Below are 22,696 nucleotides of genomic sequence, written 5' to 3'. Positions count from 1 at the left end.
TGTTGGTATCAAGATAAAATATAACTTTGGAGGATGAAATAAACCTTGTAGATTTTTCAGATCTTTTCTGAATTTGAATGAAGTTGAATATGCATTAATAAATATTAGACTTAAATGTTCTGAGTTATTTCTAACAATGGTGATACAATAGTAAAATATCAATTTTGTAAGTGATATCTGTTAGCCTTTTTAAATAAATAAAATCAAGTGATATGCAGAATATAATAAAACCGAGTCCAGAATCTCCCAAATAAATTTTTGTATGTGCTTAGTGTCACTTGCCAAACAACCATGTTTTTAGCAAATAAATTTATCATGCTGTTGGAGATGTATTACACATTGTTTGTTCAAATATTACTTAAGTTTGAAAGGTAGATTTAATTCATTTTGATTTATAATTTTAATTTAGCTGTTTATATACCTTGATATCTCTGTACATAATTTTGTTAGTACATTTTAGAATATTATCTAATTAACGCTGTAAATTTTACATTGCAGATAGGTTTAAAAATTATTTGAATAAGATGAGAACTTAGAGTTAATCAATGAAGCAGCGTTAGAATATGAAGACTGCTTTAACAAAATATGGATTTTTTACATATGTAATTGAGTATAAATGTCAGCCTTCTTGTGAAATTGTAAATTAACAAGTAGTTCAAGAAATTGACAAGTGGTAGTGGTCATTTTGGTTAGAAAAAAGGTCAGGCCTTCCAAGCAATGCTGTAGGGTTGGTGTGAAATCTGTTCATAATAGAACCACGAAATTATGCTTGTACTTCTGAACATGATGTGGATAGCATGTTGAAATACAGAACTATGATGAATATTGCTATCATCAGCGTGGGAAGAAAGCATGTTTTAGGAAAATTATAGTGCCAACCCTCTACTACTTTGTTAAACAGACTATAATGCATACAAATTCAGTCTTCTCTTAAATGATTTAGGAGCACTTAAAAATTAGTAGAGTTATTTTAGATAATAGTGAAAATAAGGACCCCTACTACAGCCCTGGAACTTTTTTGGATAATTCCCCAGTGTTCACTAAACTTACTTTTTCTTTTGCGTTAGGGTCCCAGAAAAATACTCATATTTGTCGTTCATACTTTCAGTACAGAACTGTTCTAGGACTGGTTTGTCTTTAGTTTGGGATATTGTATAAAATAGCAATTCTAATGTTTTCTATATACGTTAACAAAGTTTGGTGGAATCATCACTGCTCTTAGAATGGAAAGATTAATATATTTATTTTATCCTTTTAATGTACCCCTAATTGCTTCCGTGTTCAATGAAACGTCTTAACATTTTGATCTATTCTTGCAGGGTTCATGCTTGAACCAGATCCAGAACGTAGACCCGATATATTTCAAGTGTCATATTTTGCATTTAAATTTGCCAAAAAGGATTGTCCAGTCTCCAACATCAATGTAAGTAGTTTTGCAAGTAAATATGAATTTAAAATCCATTTTATCTGTGCGGATATATATACTTTCAGAGTTACTTGTTTCAAGACAAGTGGTCTCATGGTATGTTTGTGATTAGTATTTTTGATACAAAGCTACAGTTGCCAAACTATGTACTGTGGTGCTCTGGGGAGCTACAGTGGATTGAGGGCACTGCAGGATGTTTTGCATATTTGAGGGAAACACAGTGACCTCTGTCTGATACAGCACAAACTACTATTATTAAGTTGTTGGGGCCTAACTGTTGAAAAAACAGGACTGTTAGATTTTTGGGGAGCAGGGTGGGGCCGGGTGTCATGAAAAATTACTGAGACACTAAGCACCCTAAAGTTTGGTTACCTTTGGCATAAAGAGCATAGGCATTGTAAATGCAGAGAACTGGGTTCAATTCTGTCTTTATCAGTGACTGATTTTGTATATTTTGGGGAGTTACTTAATAGTTTGTTACTTTTTCTGTAAAACAGGGATAGTAATTATGAGGATTAGAAATAATAAATGTAAAACCCAGTGTCTAGTGCAGGGAAGCTGAGTTGGTAATAGCTATTACCATGCAAAGGCTTTGAATTGTATCTGGTGTCTGCATACTTAACTACATCAGATTAACGGTATATGGCGAGTCTGCTAATTTTAATAAAAGTCTAGAATCATCAGTAATTTTTAAGCTGTTCTCAACATTGTGAAGATCATTCTGGCCTGACTTGTTTTATAGGTTTCCTTTGTGTATAACTTAATCCACCCCACTGAGAAAAAAGAAGGAATTTGGTACCTTTTCCTTTTTGTTTTTTGAAGTTCTTACTATGTCAATATAATATATTCTTGGTTGAAGCTGAAAGTCATTACTAACATTCTTGTAATGAAAGTAGCTTTATTTGACATTTTTAGCTTTCCACTCAGCAAACATTTATTGAGTACTTACTATAAGCCAAACATTATAGAGGATAAACAAATGAGTGAAGCCTCTCCTCTTGTTTTCTAGACTTGACAAGCAGTGTCATGAAAATTACCTGCAGTATGTAAAACAACACGGTATTCATGTGCTTGGTGTTTTGCTTCTTCTTCCAAAGAGTGTGAAATAGTCATTGATTTACAAGTGTAATATAATCCTTTATACCCAAGATTTACCCATTTGTAAAGTGGATATAATGATGTTGTTCTGTTTATTTTCCAAGGGTTTCTGTGGAACACAAATATGAAAGTGACATTTGTTTAACATGCACTGATATTTGCAAATATATGTGAACAATTTTGTGGAACACAAATATGAAAATGACATTTGTATAACATGCACTGATATTTGCAAATATATGTGAACAATTTATAGATATCTGAGGTGAAGAGATTGTCTCACAGACAATACTTTTAAAATTTAAGAGTGTATCTGTAGTGTTTAAGTAAAGCTTTCTGCAATTGAAATAAAAACTAAAATGAAAAGTTTTATTTTTTCTTCCAAGAATTCTCCTATTCCTTCAGCTCTTCCTGAACCGATGACTGCTAGTGAAGCAGCTTCTAGGAAAAGCCAAATAAAAGCCAGGTAGGCAAAACTATGCTGAAATTTGAAAAGGCATTTAAGAAAAAAGAGGACAGTTCTTGTTTTTAATCCTAGCAAGTGTCATTCATTAAATATCATCTTCACCCACAAAAAGTGTCGTATTCCTTATTGCAAGTACAGAATAAGCTTTCTTATATAACAGGGTTTGACAGCAGTTGCACTTGAACTGCTACCTCTCAGCAATCACGAAGTGATTGTGTAACTGCTGATGTTACACTGGGTCCTTTTACAGGGGGAAGTTGTCATTTCGTCACATGGCAACTAATTTATGAGATTTTATGTTTTACTTAATAGCTAGTATGATTTTGTTTAATTTACTGAAAGAAAAAATAGCTATGTATATTTTATAATGAGTGGTTATAATGGTAATACTTTTAAGACTGATAAAGAAATATAATGTTTTAAATAATTTTTTTTTTTTTTTTTGCGGTACGCCGGCCTCTCACTGCTGTGGCCTCTCCCGTTGCGGAGCACAGGCTCCGGACGCGCAGGCCCAGCGGCTATGGCTCACGGGCCCACCCAGCCGCTCCGCGGCATGTGGGATCTTCCTGGACCGGGGCACGAACCCGTGTCCCCTGCATCGGCAGGCGGACTCTCAACCACTGCGCCACCAGGGAAGCCCTTAAATAATTTTTATAGTTCTTTACTACATTAATGTTTGATATGAATTACATAGGTTAAGACCTAAATCTGACTAATGATTGAATTAATGACTGATTTTTTTTATTTTTCTCGTGCTTTCTTTTTTGAGTTTAAAAGTTAATAAGCAGGACTGTATTTTACATTATCATACAGGCGTAATATTACATTTGGGGAGATTTCTTGGCCACAGTTTTTTGTATTGTATTTTACTTATGCAAAGTATTTTATTTGACATAAAATACATAAAAAATATTTGTCACGCACTTGTTACATTCAAGATACAGATACTGAGACCACAAAGAAAAAGCAGCAGTGTTTATTTCCAAGGAGCTCTGATCCAAATGAAGATAGACGGGTGAACAGTCACACCTTGATAGATATCAGGGTGGAGGAAGGGAAAGAAGACAGGAGCACAGGAAGAATCCGGTGGGAGTTGCTGCACTCTTTTCTTGAAGGATGAATAGTCTAGTCACTTGGAATGATGGGCAGTGAAACCATAGCAGGCAAACATTGCCGATGAGGACAGCCTTTGTGAAACTACAAGGCTGGGGCATAATAAGGGCACATGTACAGGAGTGGTGGGAAATGAAGATGAGGAGGGGGTAGGTAAATATCAGTCATGAGCAACTTTATATGTCATGCTGAGAAATTTGGATTTTGGCTTTAGACCGGTGAGTTTTCAACTTTGCAGTCAGTTCTACTATTTGGAACTTGGTTGTCAGGTATGTTATAAATAATCTGTTATTTGTAAATTATTGAAATATCACTTGAGAATGACTTAGTTTTTTTTAAAAAATATGGCATCACTCTAAAAACATTATCTTCATTCACTTAAATTTAAAATACTCTTTTGAGTAAGAGACAAAGGAGTAATGTGATGTCTAACTTGCAGGAATCCAGCATGACTGACTGTCTTACCCATGACATAGCTGTAGTTAGCAACTGCTGTTATAGTTGAGTGGTCATTATGAATTATTGTAGGACTTGTCAGTTGAATTTTATTGTTACTTATATTTTAAAATAATTATTTTGTTAATGATTAAATCTTTAAGAAAGTAGATACAAATTTTTTAAAAAGCATGAGTCAGCTGAACAGTAATGCTTTGAATATCTTTTCACCATGACACGTTACAGCTATACAATTATAAGGAAATGAAATAGTTAATGAAATAGTTAACTAAAATTCACAGTGCTAGTCATAGTATGTTAAATCTATACATTATGTATATTAAAAAAATAGGGTTCATTGGTGCTTATTGGTCAATAATATAAGTTTATTTTTTATTGATAGTATCAGTAAAGAAGTTGAAAAATTCTAAATGTTAAAAAGTTGTAAATCATTTTTTTTTCCCATGTAAAAGGCATATTTCCAGAGAGGGGAGGAGGGGGAATCTTTAAATAGCCAGTATCATTATTTACATGTTTTAAAGCTTTTATGGATATTATCTGCCTGCCCTGCCTTCAGTCAGTGGCACTTTTTGTTTCACTTCTTAAAACCCCCCATCCACCTCCCCAAAATTTGCATCTGCTCTTGGGACTGTTACACATGTGAAACTTATATGATTTATATCTTAAAGATGGAAGGGTTGAGAATCACTGCCCTGGCAGATGGAAACACTGAGGGATTTTAAGAGAAGAGAGTGTATTTTAGGAAGATTGTTCAGGCTAGTCAGCAGAAAAGAAAAGAAAGGAAGCAAAAAACCAGCTCTTTGTCTGCTACAATAGTGCAAAGGAAGCTGCAGTAGCAGTGTTGATGTCAGTAATTACTCGTTCTTTCATTTTAGTTAAGTTTGTATTTTCACTTTGCTGAATCTGTCCAGGCATTCTCCTCCCATTTCTTCATAGACCGCTTACTTTCTTTTACTGTCTGATGAAATCACATTTATGTTTAACCTCCAGTTCTCACCTGCGCCTTCTCTAGCCAAGTTAGGTTAAAGGTAAAATTACTCCTCCATGAAACTCTTGACAGTATTAGCTTAGTGCTGGTTACTTTTTCTGTCTTATATTTTATTATATTTTCATGAACATGTGCCATATTTTCCTAGGTAGGCTGTAAATTCTTTGAAGACTGAGCCCTATTAGCTGGATATCAGTAATTGTATAATAGATATTGGTACATTAGTGAAATAAGTTAGGAAACACTAGACTAAACAAAGTCTGCAGAACTTTTAATATGCTTTTTAGAGGTTTGCCCTGCTCGTGTGTTGTGAATCCTTTATGGAGCTATTTAGAACAGGAACAAGGCAGGGTGAGGTCTGGCCTATATACTACCCACTTAATGAAGAATGGGTAGGCAAATAGAAAGATTGTATACAATATTTCCCCCAAATTACTTAAGTTTAGGGAGTACAGCATTGGTTTTAGTGCCATATCCATAATTTGAACTCAATAAATAATTAGATTAAATGAGATATAATTGGTTACATGTATACATGATCTTTTTATAGCCTTTTAGTTCTATTTTCGTATGACTTGTACCATCCCCATCCCGTGTAAAACATAAATGTTATTTTTAGAACACAGCACACATACAGTGCATTTCTATGATTTTCCAAAATCTTTTGATTCAATTTCACATCCTTTCTTTCTGAGAAAGATAGTTGTTGAGAGGGCTCCCTCTTGTGGTATCTCCAGATAGAGGAAAGAACTGTAGAGTCCTGTGCAGTTATGATAGACTGGACTTCCTCTAAATGCCGCAGATGTGTACTTGATAAATCATAAGTATGCAAAACTTTTAAGCGTCAGATCATTTTGAAAATGTGCTAAGGGAACTTGATAAAGAGATTTTATTGCAATCCTTTTGAAAAGTGAGCATAGACCCTATTAAGAAGTATTCGAGTTTTTTGTTCTGAATTTATAGAAAGCAGAGTTGATAAATACGTAAGTTAAAGATTTTTCCTGGCTATTTTTGAAATAGAAAAGCAAATGTCTGTGTCTTCTTGAATTATATTTAGTGTCTCTTGCTTTCAAAACTGCTTTCCACTTGACCACTCACATTTGTGGCCTAAACTAAGTCCTAGTGGGAAAACCTTTATATAATTTCCATTCAGTGTTTTAAGTAAAGCAAAGTTAAAGATTTAAGATGCTGAATGTGAGCTGATAGCTCCACCAGTTAAAAGTTTTGGCTTCTTTTGTTTTGCATGCCTTAGGCCCTATTCTTTTTTTTTTTCTTAAGCCAAGAGTCCAAGCTAAAGGAGCCTGTTGTTTGTTGTTTCTTATTTTTGTTTCTCTGACTGGTTTAGAGAGTTGGCTCTGTTTTGTCCAAAACCTTATTGAGAAGACTTCTGTTTGCTTCCTTTATTTTATCTCCTTAAGAGCAATTCTATACTCTTTTTTTGCCAGCTCCGGTGGCAGACTATAAGTGGTAGCAATCTGGCTTGAGGAAATTGGTTAGGTTTATTTTATTTACTTCCTTATCTTCATTAAACATTTAGTACTTGAAAATGAGACTTAGGAAGAAGCCAAGAGGACGAACAGGACCATCAGTAATAATAAATATGCATCTGTTGAAATAGATCCTTTATAGAACAAATAGTAAGTTAGAAATGATCCCAGTATTTGGAATGACATGTGTTCTTCTGTTGTAGAATAACAGATACCATTGGACCAACAGAAACCTCAATTGCACCAAGACAGAGACCAAAGGCGAATTCTACTACTGCCACTCCTAGTGTGCTGACCATTCAAAGTTCAGCAATACCTGTTAAAGTCCCAGCTCCTGGTGAATTCAGTAACCACAGACCAAAAGGTGATACAGCTCTGCCAACCTCGTCCCCTTTTTAGTTAATTTACATAAACCTTTTATGGCTCGATTTCCTAGAAATGTAAATTATTGGCAGACTTACTGTTGTGAAGCAGATATGTCACATAGTGCTTTAAGAAACATAAAGCTACTAATGTCTAATAAACCCACCTAATTGTTTTCCTAATGTTGTCAGCAAAAGTAAGGTACGGGTAGTATAAAAGTATGGTATGAAAAGCTCACAACCTGCTTATCTCTAGAGTCATCGACTAGTAGGGTTCGAGGTTGATACTAAAGTTCAAGAGTATAGAAAATTCTATATTGTATTGGAAAGGAGGAATTTGAAACTCTAGGCTTACAAAGCTTTAATGTTAAAGTGTTTTCAACTAGTATGTTTTAAATTAGGATACTCTAATGGTTAAAAGCCTACATGTTGAGTCTTAAGAACCTGGATTTGAGTCCTATTTCTCCTATTTTTTAGTAATATGTGTTATGAAAATACTAGTACCTATCTTATGGGACTGTTGTGAAGACTAAATGACTGCATACTATAATGCCTGCCACATAATATGTCCTTAAGAAATGTTCACTATTAACTACTGTTACTACTATTAGGTAAAGTATATGCTCAAGGAAGACATTTATGTTATCTGATGTAACATAAGCCTGTGGTGATCAGGCATACCCGATGGAGGAATAGGGAAAGGGAAAAGGGAACAAAAGGGGAATTTGAAGTCTTTTATGTCCAATTCCCATTTTACCATTTCTTAGACTCACTGTTCTCTTCTGTAAAATGGGAAAACAGCCATTCTGCCTATTATAAAGAGTAAATAACAAGGTGTATGGTATCTAGGAAAATTCTGTTTCATGGTAAGCATTCAGTGTTTGGGTTGGAGATGCTATTCGGTTTTATTTTATTTTTTGCGGTACACGGGCCTCTCACTGTTGTGGCCTCTCCCGTTGCGGAGCACAGGCTCCGGACGCGCAGGCTCAGCGGCCATGGCTCACGGGCCCAGCCGCTCTGCGGCATGTGGGATCTTCCCGGACCGGGGCACGAACCCGCGTCCCCTGCATCGGCAGGCGGAGTCTCAACCACTGCGCCACCAGGGAAGCCCTGTACATCTCTTAACATTGCTTTTCTCATTAAATCTTATATAAAAAGTACGGAATCTAAAAAAAAAAAAGTCATGAAGAACCTAGGGGTAAGACAGGAATAAAGACACAGACCTACTAGAGAATGGACTTGAGGGTATGGGGAGGGCGAAGGGTAAGCTGTGACAAAGTGAGAAAGTGGCATGGACATATATACACTACCAAACGTAAAATAGATAGCTAGTGGGAAGCAGCCGCATAGCACAGGGAGATCAGCTCAGTGCTTTGTGACCACCTAGAGGGGTGGGATAGGGAGGGTGGGAGGGAGGGAGACGCAAGGGGAAGGAGATATGGGGATACATGTATATGTAGAGATGATTCACTTTGTTATAAAGCAGGAACTAACATACCATTGTAAAGCAATTATACTCCAATAAAGATGTTAAAAAAAAAAGTAACACATGAATAAAATTTTAAAATATATTCATACAATACAATAGCATTCAGAACAATGTAGAAGTCCCCATTCTTTTTCTTTCCAGAGTAAACTAGCAGCAGTTAGGTATACACCCTCCTAGTCCTTTTTTATGTTCTTGCATGCATATACACAGATATAAATAATTCACGTTGGGTTAAACACAAATGGATTCGTACTATACATAGTTCTCTACAACTTGATTTTTTTTAAACCTAATATACTTTGGAGAGCTTTGCATATCAGTGTATATAGATCTACCATGTAGTTTTTAATAGGTATGTGATATTCCATCATATGAATGTACGATAGTTTATAAAACTTTTTTGGTTATTTCCAATATTTGCTACTATTAATAGCATTGTGGTAAACATCTATATAATGAACACTTGATTTCCATGTCAGCATTCTTCTGAGGAAGCTATTAAAGTACACTCATTTAAAATTATTCAGATACTGCCAAATTACCATCCAAAGAAGACTTCAGAAATTTATGCTACAGCACCAACGAGGTGTGAGTGTCCTTTCACCTTGTCTTTACCAACACTTGATAGTATTGGTTTTTTAAAAATGTTTCCCTATTGACAGGTGAAACATTTTTGATTTTATTTTAATATTCCTGATTAACGGTACTGTTTCACGTTTACTGACCATTTGTTTTCTTCTGTGAATTGTCTTTTGCAATTTTCCATGAGATTGTTTGTTTTTTATTTACTTTTTATTGCTCTGAAGATTTTATCTTTATGTATTCTGAATATTCTTTGCCAAATATATTGTAAATATTTTCTTCCAGTTTATCATTTGTCTTTAACTCATGAACTTACTGAACTTCTCTGAGCCTTCATTTCATCATTTGCAAAATGGGGAATAATAGTATGAGGATTTAATGATGTACTCGGAAGCATGGTTTTCATGTAGGATTGTAGTGTTGTTTTTTGGGAGTTCTCCGGTGCTCTGTGGGCTTGGCTTGAGAAACAAGGAGCTCTATTCAGCTTGATAACACTAAAGAGAAGTCACAGTTTGTGAGGTGAGAGGTGAGTTCCATGAGTTATTGCATGATGCTCATTGGCTTGTGATTGCGCTTCACCTGCAGCTGAAAGTGTTCTCCAGTTAGACATCAGGGCCTTAAAAGATGAATGTATAGCTCAGGAGCTGAACTTTTTAATACTCTTCCAACTGGAAATAAATACACTTAAAAGGCTAATTGTGGTTATGTCTGTGTGGCGGAATTATGGTTTTAATTTTCTTCCTGTACTTTTATAAACATTTTCAAGAATAATTAAAATGAACATGCCATTTTTTTGTAATTGGAAGAATTAGAAATAGTTATAAAACGATTTTCGTAGAGGTGTTGAATTTAAAGCCTGTGGAGTGTTTTTTTTTTTTAACATTTTTATTGGAGTATAATTGCTTTACAATGGTATGTTAGTTTCTGCTTTATAACAAAGTGAATCAGTTATACATATACATATATCCCCATATCTCCTCCCTCTTGCATCTCCCTCCCTCCCACCCTCCCTATCCCACCCCTCTAGGTGGTCACAAAGCACCCAGCTGATCTCCCTGTGCTATGCAGCTGCTTCCCACTAGCCATCTGTTTCACATTTGGTAGTGTATATATGTCCATATATACACTACCACTCTCTCACTTTGTCCCAGCTTACCCTTCCCCCTCCCCGTATCCTCAAGTCCATTCTCTAGTAGGTCTGCGTCTTTATTCCCATCTTGCCCCTAGGTTCTTCATGACCATTTTTTTTTTTTTTTTAGATTCCATATGTATGTGTTAGCATATGGTATTTTTTTTTCTCTTTCTGACTTACTTCACTCTGTATGACAGACTCTAGGTCCATCCACCTCACTACAAATAACTCAATTTCGTGTCTTTTTATGGCTGAGTAATATTCCATTGTATATATGTGCCACATCTTCTTTCTCCATTCATCTGTCGATGGACACTTAGGTTGCTTCCATGTCCTGGCTATTGTAAATAGAGCTGCAGTGAACATTGTGGTACATGACTCTTTTTGAATTATAGTTTTTTCAGGGTATATGCCCAGTAGTGGGATTGCTGGGTCATATGGTAGTTCTATTTTTAGTTTTTTAAGGAACCTCCATACTGTTCTCCACAGTGGCTGTATCAATTTACATTCCCACCAACAGTGTATGAAGGTTCCCTTTTCTCCACACACTCTCCAGCATTTATTGTTTGTAGATCTGATGATGGCCATTCTGACTGGTGTGAGGTGATATCTCATATTGTAGTTTTGATTTGCATTTCTCTAATGATTAATGATGTTGAGCATTCTTTCATGTGTTTATTGGCAATCTGTATATCTTCTTTGGAGAAATGTCTATTTAGGTCTTCTGCCTGTTTTTGGATTGGATTTTTCGTTTTTTTGATATTGAGCTGCATGAGCTGCTTGTAAATTTTGGAGATTAATCCTTTGTCAGTTGCTTCATTTGCAAATATTTTCTCCCATTCTGAGGGTTGTCTTTTCTTCTTGTTTATGGTTTCCTTTGCTGTGCAGAAGTTTTTAAGTTTCATTAGGTCCATTTGTTTATTTTTGTTTTTATTTCCATTTCTCTAGGAAGTGGGTCAAAAAGGATTGTGCTGTGATTTATGTCATAGAGTGTTCTGTGTATGTTTTCCTCTAAGAGTTTGATAGTTTCTGGCCTTACATTTAGGTCTTGAATCCATTTTGAGTTTATTTTTGTGCATGGTGTTAGGGAGTGTTCTAATTTCATTCTTTTACATGTAGCTGTCCAGTTTTCCCAGCACCACTTATTGAAGAGACTGTCTTTTCTGCACTGTATATTCTTAAGGCCTGTGGAGGTTTGAAGACATTAACATTGATGAAAAAGAATCCTTCTCTCTCTCTTCTTGCACTCTCCGTCCTTTTCTCCCCTTAGGGTTAAAGAGTCATATTTGAATTTATGGTAACTTGTTGGAAGAGAATATAGAAATTATAGTATATTGAATTTCCTCTTTTTGAAGTTGTCTGTCTCATCCTTTTTCGGTTATTTCAAAAGTTTATTCATAGGATTTTCCTATGGTAAAATTTATAAAGCTTATAAAAAAATGCCTGTTTAGGAGACAGTGTTAGTAGATTCACTACAGCAGCATTTATTGAACATCTGTTATGTAAAAAGTTCTTTGGGGCACTAAAAGAAATAATAAATAAGTCTTCACCCCATCCTTCAGTTAGGAAATAACCATGTAAACAATTAATATGTGCAAGGCAAAAAGAAACTTTATAAACTGAGTGGAAGCACTAAAGGAAGGAAGAAGGAAGAGAGATTTGAGATAAACTTTAAAGGTAAGAAGAGTTGCAGTGGGTGGAAAGTGGCATTTTAGACAGAGAATCATGTCAGCAAAGATGCAGACTCGTGATGGTGCATGATACAGTTGAGAAATGTGGAGCATTTCAAATTGGCATGGTTGGTGTGTTCATGGAGAGATGAAGTGTGAAAGATTAAGTGTTTCTGAGATGTTGACTTGTTCACGAGTGGTAACTGACAAAATTAACTTTCATGGGTACTTTTATTATAGTAAATAATCCCTTTAGACTATACGCACATGGAAGTTTCTATAAGGTGAGGATATGAATGCCCTGGTTAATGATTATTGGAATGCGTGTTTTGAAATGCAGCCATTTTATTGAAGTCATGAGTATGTTAATGTAAGTTTTCGGAAACCTCTTATAGGAGCGCTGAGACCTGGAAATGGCCCTGAGATTTTACTGGGTCAGGGGCCCACTCAGCAGCCTCCACAGCAGCATCGAGTACTTCAGCAGTTACAGCAGGGAGACTGGAGATTGCAGCAGCTTCATCTGCAGCATCGTCATCCTCAGCAGCAGCAGCAGCTACTTCAGGATGCTTATATGCAGCAGGTGATTCTTTCGTTACTTGAGATACAGAAGTACTGTTGTGGAATTCATGCCGCTCTTGAATAGCAGTGAATTCCCTTTTGTATCATGGGTACTTTGAACTGTAGATTGGAGTAAACATTTTGCTAAGTTTCCTGATTATTAAAAGAATATGTAGTTTGGACTTCTGTAGTGGTGCAGTGGTTAAAAGTCAGCCTGCCAATGCAGGGGACACGGGTTCGAGTCCTGGTCCGGGAAGATCCCACATGCTAGGGAGCAACTAAGCCCGTGTGCCACAACTACTGAGCCCACATGCCACAGCTACTGAAGCCTGCATGCCTAGAGCTTACGCTCCACAACAAGAGAAGCCACTGCAGTGAGAAGCATGAGCACCACAACGAAGAGCAGCCCCCACTCGACGCAGCTAGAGAAAGCCTTCTCACAGCAGTGAAGACCCAACGCAGCCAAAAATAAATAAATAAAAAATTTTAAAAAAAGAATATATATTTTATTTGCATTCTGTGAGATACTCAAGAATACTCCTGTTGTAATAGGTTGTATCGTGGCTTTTTGAAGCAAACGATGTTCACCCAGTCATTTGGCATTGCAAATAAATACTGCAATTTATGGTGAATATTATCTTTTTCAGGTTACATTTTGAGTTCATATATATAGCCTAATAATGTTATTGTTGGAAAGGTGATATTAAGACTTTCAGAAGTAATATTGTCTTGGGTTTTTGTTATTTTTTCTTTTTTTGCCTTTGTTGGGTGTGTGTGTGTGTGTGTGTGTGTGTGTAGGGTTGGCATTTACAGTTGGAAGGGACATAGAAAAATATGACCTGAAGTTCTAGTCTGTCCTTTGCCTCATCAGAACCTGCGCATCTCTAGTTAGCACTAAACTATTTTAAATTTAATGACTGTCATCATCATCCTTCCATCATTTTCTGAACTATTTTTGAGCCAGTTTATATGTATGCTACTTCTCATGGGTGTACCCCGTCCTCTGGTCTTGACTGATAGACCCAGAGTGGAGGATAGTTAAATAGGGGTGCCATTGGATGGCCAGAAGATATCATTGAAGGGGAGACAGAGGATCTTGGGAATTTACTGTAATGGTTCCTGGACACAAGTCACTTCAGGGGTCTTCATTAGCTGGTAAACGTGTTTAGGTTTAGGTTTCTTCCAGACATCCTTAAACTGTGCTGGAGATGGTTTTAGTTGAATCTATTATGTTTCATTGATAATTTTGAAACCAATTCCAATAAGATGATTTAAGTTATAGTCACTTACTGACTATAGGTATCTTACATTAGTGTTTGGACTATTGAGTACCCAAGTCATTGTTATGGTAAGATCAATACCTAAAAAAAAAGGTTCTCGCACAAAAAAGGCATGAGTAATACTGATGAGTTTGTTTTTCCAATTGTAGTATCAACATGCAGTGCAACAGCAACAGATACTTCAACAACAGTTTTTAATGCATTCAGTATATCAGCCGCAACCTTCTGCATCACAGTATCCTACAATGGTAAGCGTTATGTAATTTCTAGAGATTTCTCTCTGAGTATACATTCCAGTGTTGGAATTCACAGTACGAATTGTATTATTCAGAATTTAATAATTCAGAATCAACTCGTTAGTTTATTAACATGTATTTTATCAAAGCCAGATATGTATTCTCAAGCAGCTTTACATTGGGCTGAACGGGGATCTGGCACATCTTATCTGATAGTATAAGGAGATGATTGGTTACCCAGGATCTCTTGTCATATGTCTCTCTCATTTGGCAAATGTCTGTTGAAGAAAAGAAAAGAAAAGAAACCCAAAGGAAGGTTGCATTTGCTTCAGAGAATAGTTTGACCTGTTTTTACAGCAACTGCTATACCAAGTGACTTTAAACTACCATATCATTTTTTATTAAACTATTTAAAGGAGAATTTTTGAATCCTGCCAGGTGACGCTAACTTTCCAGTTCCTTTTTTTTTTAATTGAGGTATAATTGACATAAGATTATATTCGTTTACCTGAAACTGTCTACCTGAGATAACGTAATATTTCGATATTTGGATATATTACAAAATGATCACCACAGTAAGTCCAGTTAAACAACTTCTTAAATAGATTTATTTCTGTTTTGGTTTTTTGGCCGCCAGGCATGTGGGATCTTAGTTCCCCCAGGGATCGAACCCGCTCTCCCTGCCCTGGAAGGCAAAGTCTTAACCACTGGACCACCAGGGGAGTCCTTTAGATTTATTTCACCTTGTAGTTTTCTAGTAGCGAGCGCTCCTTCAGATAAAAATTGTTTTTCATGTTTCTGATTTTGTTGCCAGTGTGAAAAGGAAAGAGCATAGTAAATAGGGGCAATGCTAACAGTGCTTTAGTGACCTTGAGCATTGTTTTGTATAACGGCATTTTTTGTTTCAGATGCAGCAGTATCAGCAGGCTTTCTTGCAGCAGCAAATGCTAGCTCAACATCAGCAGTCTCAACAACAGGCATCACCAGAATATCTCACTTCCCCTCAAGAGTTCTCACCAGCCTTAGTGTCCTACACTTCATCACTTCCAGCTCAGGTTGGAACCATAATGGACTCCTCTTATAGTGCCAATAGGCAAGTATTTTTCCATTGAATACAAAGGAAATTATTGTGGCAGTGGGTGTTATCATGGAGTAGAGTCACTAAGTGGCTCCTGAATTAATTTAGAGCCCATCTTAGAGTTCCCTTTGTTCTCTTACTAGTCCTCTCTCCTGAACCCTTTGCATCTCCATCCTTCTTTCCATTTCCATCAGTTAATTCTGCTAACGGCTATTTGCAAATAAGGCTTAGCAACATCCAGCAGCATTTAAGGCTAAGAAAATTATTAGCTTATATGTTAAGACATTCTTTGTTTGACAAACTTAGTAGTTTAAAACGATGATAAACATTTATTATCTCACACACTTTCTTTGGATCAGGAATTTAGGAGTAGCTTACCTGTATGGTTATGACCAGGGAAGGGTCTCTCATGAGGTTACAGTTAAGATGTTGGCTGGGGCTGCAGTCCACTGAAGGCTTGCCTGGTACTGGTGAATCTGTTTGTAAGGTCACTCACATGGCTGTGGGCAGGAGGCCTCAGTTTTTTGTCACATGGATCTCTCTGAAAGGCTGCTTGAGTATTCTCTTTGGCAAAATCAAAGACTGTTTTGAACAAGGAATTGTTTATTCTGGTTTCTTTCAGAACACGTGGTCCAAAAGAGAGGGCAAGGAGGAACCTTTGATGCCTTTTATGATCTAGTCTCAGAAGTCACACGTTGGCACTTCCACCATATTTCATTTGTTATCTGAGTCACTAGATCTAGCCCACATTCAAGGGCAGGGGAATTTGGTTCCACCCTTTGAAGGGAGGAGTGTCAAAGAACTTGCAGACGTATTTTAACACGTGTTTGAAGTGTAGGTTAAGGTGACACCCTCCCTTGAGTTACAGTCTACGAAGAAGAATCCATAAATTCATTCCGGGAACAGGAGGAAGATGATTCAGATCGGGAATTCTAAAGTTGTAAAAGGATCATTGACAGGCAGGAGGGGCATGCCCATTTCTCTTTGAGTTTTAACCTCTCTTATCTGTGTTTCTAGAACTTGGAAAGTCCTTGAAGGTAGTTTTGGAATTAGAGATGGGATTCCTTCATACGGAGGCAGTTGATGCATTCCTAGAGTGGGTTCTAAACTGAATTACATTTATTATTAAGATACCTAAGTTATATTTACTAGAAAGACTATCTACTAGTTGGCCAATTCTAGCTTTCAGTGAGTGTTCAAACGTTCCATTCTTGGCTCAACTATACTGAAGGGGCTTGGGCTAGGGGATTAAATGGGCAACTTTTGCCCTTTCTTTGCTTTCAAGATCTGTGTGGTGGCAATGGAAGTGAGCTCCCAAGGGGAAGGTGAATTTAAGGGGATGAGTCAAGGCTTGCAAAATTGAGATACTTCTTTAGAAGCACATAGAGATTCTCCCTCCATTACCGGTGTTAGAAGGTCTGGATCTGAATTGTTAAATGAACTTGACAACTTTGTTATACTGCCTCGTGCCTATGCTGTATTTCCAGGCTGGGTTGAGGGAGAGGTACCCAGGTATTCTTAGGTTAAGAAGGCTTTAAACTCTCATCTTCTATTAAAAGCCAAGAGGCCTATTGGATAAATTTCATAGAACCAGTAGTCCTAGGCTCCAGACTATAGATTTTTTTTTTTGTTGTTTGTTTGTTTGTTTTTGCGGTATGCGGGCCTCTCACTGTTGTGGCCTCTCCCGTTGCGGAGCACAGGCTCCGGACGCACAGGCTCAGCGGCCATGGCTCACGGGCCCAGCCGCTCCGCGGCATGTGGGATCTTCCCGGACCGGGGCACGAACCCGTGTCCCCTGCATCCGCAGGCGGACTCTCAACCACTGCGCCACCAGGGAAGCCCCAGACTATAGATATTTTAAACACCACGAATAATTTATTATACAGAAAATAACCCTCCTCTAGTTTTAGGCAATTCATAAAGCAATTCTAGCAGCTCACCTTTTGTTGGTAGCTATGTAGAGAATGTCTTTGTCAAAAGGAAAATTATCGTGATGTCTCTCAGCATAACCAGGACATAAAATCACCTTATTCAGTAGTGATTTTAGAGTGATACTGTTTGATATGGGAACTGATTTTCACTTTAAGGTTTATTCACTATGATAAATAATAGTTAATATTTAATGAGTGCTTATTTATTTATTTATGTTCTCTCTGCTTTACATGTATTAAATCATTTAATCTTCCCAGTAACCCTATGAGGTGGATACTGCTACTCTTGTTTCACAGATAAGGAAGTTGAGACCTAGAGAAGTTAAGGAACTTGCCCAAGGGTACACAGCTAGTGACCTTTATGGAGGTGATTCAAATCCCATGTGGTCTCCTTTCCAATCCATGCCCTTACTGCCACCTCCATCATAATAAAATCATCTGCTTTTCCAAGTGTTTATAAAGTATGAACTAGGAAACTTTAAAATTTTCAATTATAATGTATTTTTTTCCTCCTTTTTCCTCTCTTAATTTTTACTCTAGGTCAGTTGCTGATAAAGAGGCAGTTGCAAATATTACAAATCAGAAGAACATCAGTAACCCACCTGATATGTCAGGGTGGAATCCTTTTGGAGAGGATAATTTCTCCAAGTTAACAGAAGAGGAACTGTTGGACAGAGAATTTGACCTTCTAAGATCAAGTAAGGGACACTTGAAGGCTTATTTTGCTTCACAGTAAAATAACAGCTCTATAATTATTCAGCAAGGCCAAAGACTGTTTTGGGATGGTAAAGAGAAAATTCTTTTTGTGCATTTGAGGGCAAAATTCAGGCCATCTTCTTTTACATATACTATCAAACTATATTGTGTGCTTTAGAAATCAATTGCTTGATAGTAGCTGTTAAACCCAAGATTGCTGATAATATGCTAATTCCGAGCACTTAAATACTGCATATCTTTGAATGTTAATTCAGAAATCTCCAAAAAATGGAAAATTAATGCTCAAATAAAAAGGGAGAGATTAGTATCTTGCCTTACTAATCATTTTGCAGCTCTGTTTTCTTGCACACTCAGTAGAAGATATTGTGGGTCTGAGATGCCCTTTGAAAGTGCCTGAAAGAAAACATGGCTACTACATTATGTTAATGTTTTGTAATGTCCCTTTAATGAGTGGTGACATAAACGGGCTGCCTTGTTGTCCTGGTATGGCAAAAGTGAAATAAATTCTTTTCCATTTTAAATCAGATATCTCAATGTTTTTACTTGCAGTCATTGCCTTATCTTAAACTACCTAATATATACGTCAAGTCTCGCTATACATATTTTAGAAGTTATTTTTTGGAAAAGGTATGTATGGCGTATTTTGGGGAGGTTGCAAAACAGTAGCAAAAAGCTCACTCCTGGAGAGTCTATAGATAATTGTCAGGTTTCTGAGTCTTGGGGGTGTGTGTGTGCACGTGTGTGTCCAGTGTGTTTCCCCATTTTGCATGTGAAAAGAGGGTCTTGATGGTCCCTAGGTATAGTTCTTAGTTTCTATTTTATTTTAGGTAACTGGCCTTATGAGAACATTAATTAGATGAAGTACTTTGTTCCAAATTGGTATATATTTTATATAAAGTTTGTAAGTGCCCTGAATTCATGTAAGAATAGTTGTTTGGAATTTAAATTGGTATTTTACATATTGGTTATATGATTATGAAAAATTAAATTGATTAAATGCAGATATAAAAATGAGTTCTGAGCCTTTAATAAAGGTTTGTTGACTTTGGTAAAACCAATCTTACATTTTTTTTTATTAAAAAAATTTGTTTTAAACTACAACATTTTTGTTTGGCATTTTTCCTACAATTTATGTTGAGTGGTCCCCAAAGCAAGATATTTAAAAAAGGAAGTAAAATATCTCTTTCCTTTAGGGAGATGATAGGGAGATACAGGGGATAACCAATCATTGTAATTTACAGAATTATTTTTAAAGCAAAAGGGAGAATTAAGATATTCATTTTAATGTATTCTGACCAGAATAGTAACTAAGGTTTGCTAAATCAGTGTTTTCTACTCTTTGGGTGAACGTTCCCCTCCCCACTGTTTTTAAAAAATAAATCAATTTATGGAATGGGTAAAGTATTCACATTTTTTTGTGCCTTATAAAAATGTTATTCTAAGCTCCCTAGAATTTGTAGTGACACCCAAGTGTTAGTTACTTTGCATAGGCAAGAATGGCATACAAATATTCATGTATACCTAACTTCATAAAAATTGGATTTAGCATGTAAAACTCTTAACCAGCTATTTGCTTTCAAACTTTAAGGTCTGATTACATGTGTAATTTGTGTATGTGTTTGTATACACATGTGTATGCCAAGAGAGTTCAGACTTCATTGCAGCATTAGATATGGAAAGATACTAAGTTCCAAATGTCAGTGCAGGAGGAACTTTATCTGAAGGTCAGACATGGAGCAACGCAGCCATTTGGGAAACTGCCTAGATGGTCCCCGAGCTATTGAAATCACTGTCACAAGGACAGTGTACTGAAATTGGCACATAGCACCAGAAAACGTGAATTCTGATACCTGGCCAAGTCATTTAACTAGGTTTACCTCTGTAAAGTCACTTAACTGCTGTTTCACTTACTTATTTATAAACTGGGTATAATGATGCTTACTTCATAGGGTTGTCAAGAAGATTAAATAATGTCTTTAAAGAGTCTGGGCACTCCATAAATGTCACCTCTGCTTTTCTCACCTTCTGTATAAGTCTTTGGGCTCTGACTCCTGAGGTTATTGCTCTATAACCAGCATTTAAAAATTATATCTAAACTGTCAGGTTTCTCAGCTGGCAATTAAAAAAACCAAATAGAAGGGGCTTTGTGGGCAAACACATCAACAGCAGAAGTGATGTATGACAGCATGGAAAGAGATGGAAAAATGTCTGGTTTTCCCTTAATAATTGATAGTTATAGTAATGGGGTTCAAAAAAGCTGAAATGTCTTTAATAAAGTTTATAAAGAAATCAATAAAGTATAGAATATAGTTTAGAAAGATTTCCTCCCAGATTTGACTTTATTGTAATATTGAGTCATCTTAGCACCCGTTTCACTCACAACCAATAAGGTATCTAATATTTGATCTACTTGATAAGGGTTTAAATTACACCGATGGGCAAAAGACCTCTTCTAGAACCTTAAGAGTTTCAGTAGACTAACGGTGTAATGAAAATTGATTGTTGGTCATTACTGGTTGGTTCCTCTGTCCCTATCAACTTTTTCCAAAATGAATAAATTATCAATGTGTTTGGAATATCAAATTTATCTTTTTTCTCAGCACAGATATTTATCAACAATTTTTCAAAGTCCTTTCTGAGATTTTTTATATTTGGCTTATGAAAGCTTTCCAGTGAGAAACTGAATACTTTTATGTATGGTCCTTAAAAATATAGGCATTGTCCATGTAATGATTGTTCAGAATAAAACATTGCCATTTGAGGTTTTAGTTTTTAAATGGTATGTGGTTATTTATTTAAAAAAAAAAGCAAAAAGATGTGCTGTCTAGGAAATATTTTACTTGTGTGTATTTTCCAGAAGGTAATTTAAAAATTATATTTTGAAATACTAAAATTCCAAGATACCAGTAACTGGTGATAAAAAAACTGGTTTTTTAGTGATCTTTAAGAGAACAGTTGAATCCAGCTGGCAAAGGGATTTAACATATAAAATATAAATCAAATTCTTCTTGCTTTTGCTTTCAGTGTAACAATATTTATGGTTTGGAATTTTTTACCTGTTCCTATTTAAGACTAAAACATTAAATCGAAATTAAGCGTTATTAATAAAGCTAGTCTCAGTATTTTTTACAGTTTAAGCTTGTATTTTTCATGGTCTTTTGTATCAAAGCATCCAGATTAGTATGTAAGCTTCAGAAATCTAATTGTCATAATATTTAATACATTAAACACGAATTAGAATACAGGTGTTTGCATTGGGAAAATTTTTAAGTTGCATTTGTTTGAATAGTTGTGTAGCTCTACATGTTAATTAAAAGTAATACTTGATGGAATATTGTTTTCTTGTTGATAGTGGATTTATTGTTTATTTCTGTTTAAAATTGCATCAAAATAACTAAAAGGAAGAAACTAAAGACTGGCTGCTTTGCATATTCTACTGAATGTGTTGGGTGTTTTTTTCTGAAGCCACAGTATGAAATAGATATAAACATCTGTATATATAGTTAGTTTGCTGTAAAACATTAACTCTCACCATTTTAAGCTGATTCAGACCTATCACTTCCTTTAGGGCAGAATAACAGAACTTTTCAGGTATATTAGAACAGTGTCAGAAGTATCAGATGAAGACTGTACTTTTAAACCTTATTCTTTAACCTTTTGGCTATTCAAGCCATTATCCATATAAGCTGCTGAATTAACTTTTTAGAGTATATTAATTTTCTGATGATAGTATGAAATACAGTTTGATTTTAGGATTTTAAAATCCTGTATTTTTGCCATCTGTATCCATTACAATTCTTGAAAAGATACTGTCTTTATTCAGCACACAATTCTTTTGGGAAGGCAGGAAGAGGTAAGTTTCTTATATTGGACAAATCAAGCTCAAGTTTTGCTCTAATGGAAAGAAAACCAGTTCTTTGAAAATGGAGCTTAAATACATTTTAGGGGTGACTATGTATTTGAAACTCTACATACCATTTTGTTAGTTTTTATTTATAGGTAATTGATAATTAAAAAAATTAATATGTATGTTTATCTTTTATTTTGTGCCCTGGGACCCAGATTATCATGTAAACTTTAGAAATCTAAATGGTTTTCTAAAAATCTTCCATGGAAAAATTGATCCTGTGTTTTTTGGAACAATGAGAGCATGATTCATTTTATAGTGAGTTTATTCTGCTTCCTGTTGTGAAATAATTGGATAAATGAACTTTGTATGGAAGAGTATCTTCATATTTTAACTTATGGGGGCCCCATGTATAAAAAATATTTGTTTACCCCTACATGATAGTATTTGTACTCTTGTCATAACTACATGGTGCTGTTTATACATTTACCATGAATTTACCATAGATAGATGGAGATAATACATCACTGCATGAGGATTCAAAGAACTTTAGTGGTAACTTTGCATTTTTATATGCTGGGAACCATTGGAACAGTAGTGGTTTATAAACCTGGAGAATATGTTAATATGTAGATTCCCAAGCTTCTACTCAGATAATCTGATTCATTAGGTCTGTGATAGGACCCAGGTTTTATACAGGAGTATAAATACATTTTGTACGGGAGTCCTGGCAATTATGATGCAGATGGTTTAGGAAGGAAATCTGGTCCTGATTTTGAC

General features: G+C 35.8%; 1 protein-coding gene across 4 annotated transcripts in view; it reads left to right on the top strand.

Moving 5' to 3' along the window:
• The window catches only part of BMP2K (BMP2 inducible kinase), a 126,366-nt gene that overhangs the window by 82,523 nt on the left and 21,147 nt on the right, over nt 1-22,696 (top strand). For all 4 annotated transcript variants that reach the window (XM_060147963.1, XM_060147962.1, XM_060147964.1 and 1 more), the window contains 7 exons: nt 1,320-1,423; nt 2,911-2,990; nt 7,238-7,398; nt 12,665-12,849; nt 14,257-14,355; nt 15,252-15,436; nt 17,893-18,050. In XM_060147963.1, coding sequence (XP_060003946.1) covers nt 1,320-1,423; nt 2,911-2,990; nt 7,238-7,398; nt 12,665-12,849; nt 14,257-14,355; nt 15,252-15,436; nt 17,893-18,050 — 972 coding nt within the window. The remainder of the gene's footprint in view (nt 1-1,319; nt 1,424-2,910; nt 2,991-7,237; nt 7,399-12,664; nt 12,850-14,256; nt 14,356-15,251; nt 15,437-17,892; nt 18,051-22,696) is intronic.

Source organism: Lagenorhynchus albirostris, chromosome 4 (genome assembly GCF_949774975.1).
Source record: "Lagenorhynchus albirostris chromosome 4, mLagAlb1.1, whole genome shotgun sequence".
Classification (NCBI taxonomy): domain Eukaryota; kingdom Metazoa; phylum Chordata; class Mammalia; order Artiodactyla; family Delphinidae; genus Lagenorhynchus; species Lagenorhynchus albirostris.
Note: the sequence above shows the minus strand (reverse complement) of the source record. Positions and strands in the feature narration are given on the sequence as shown.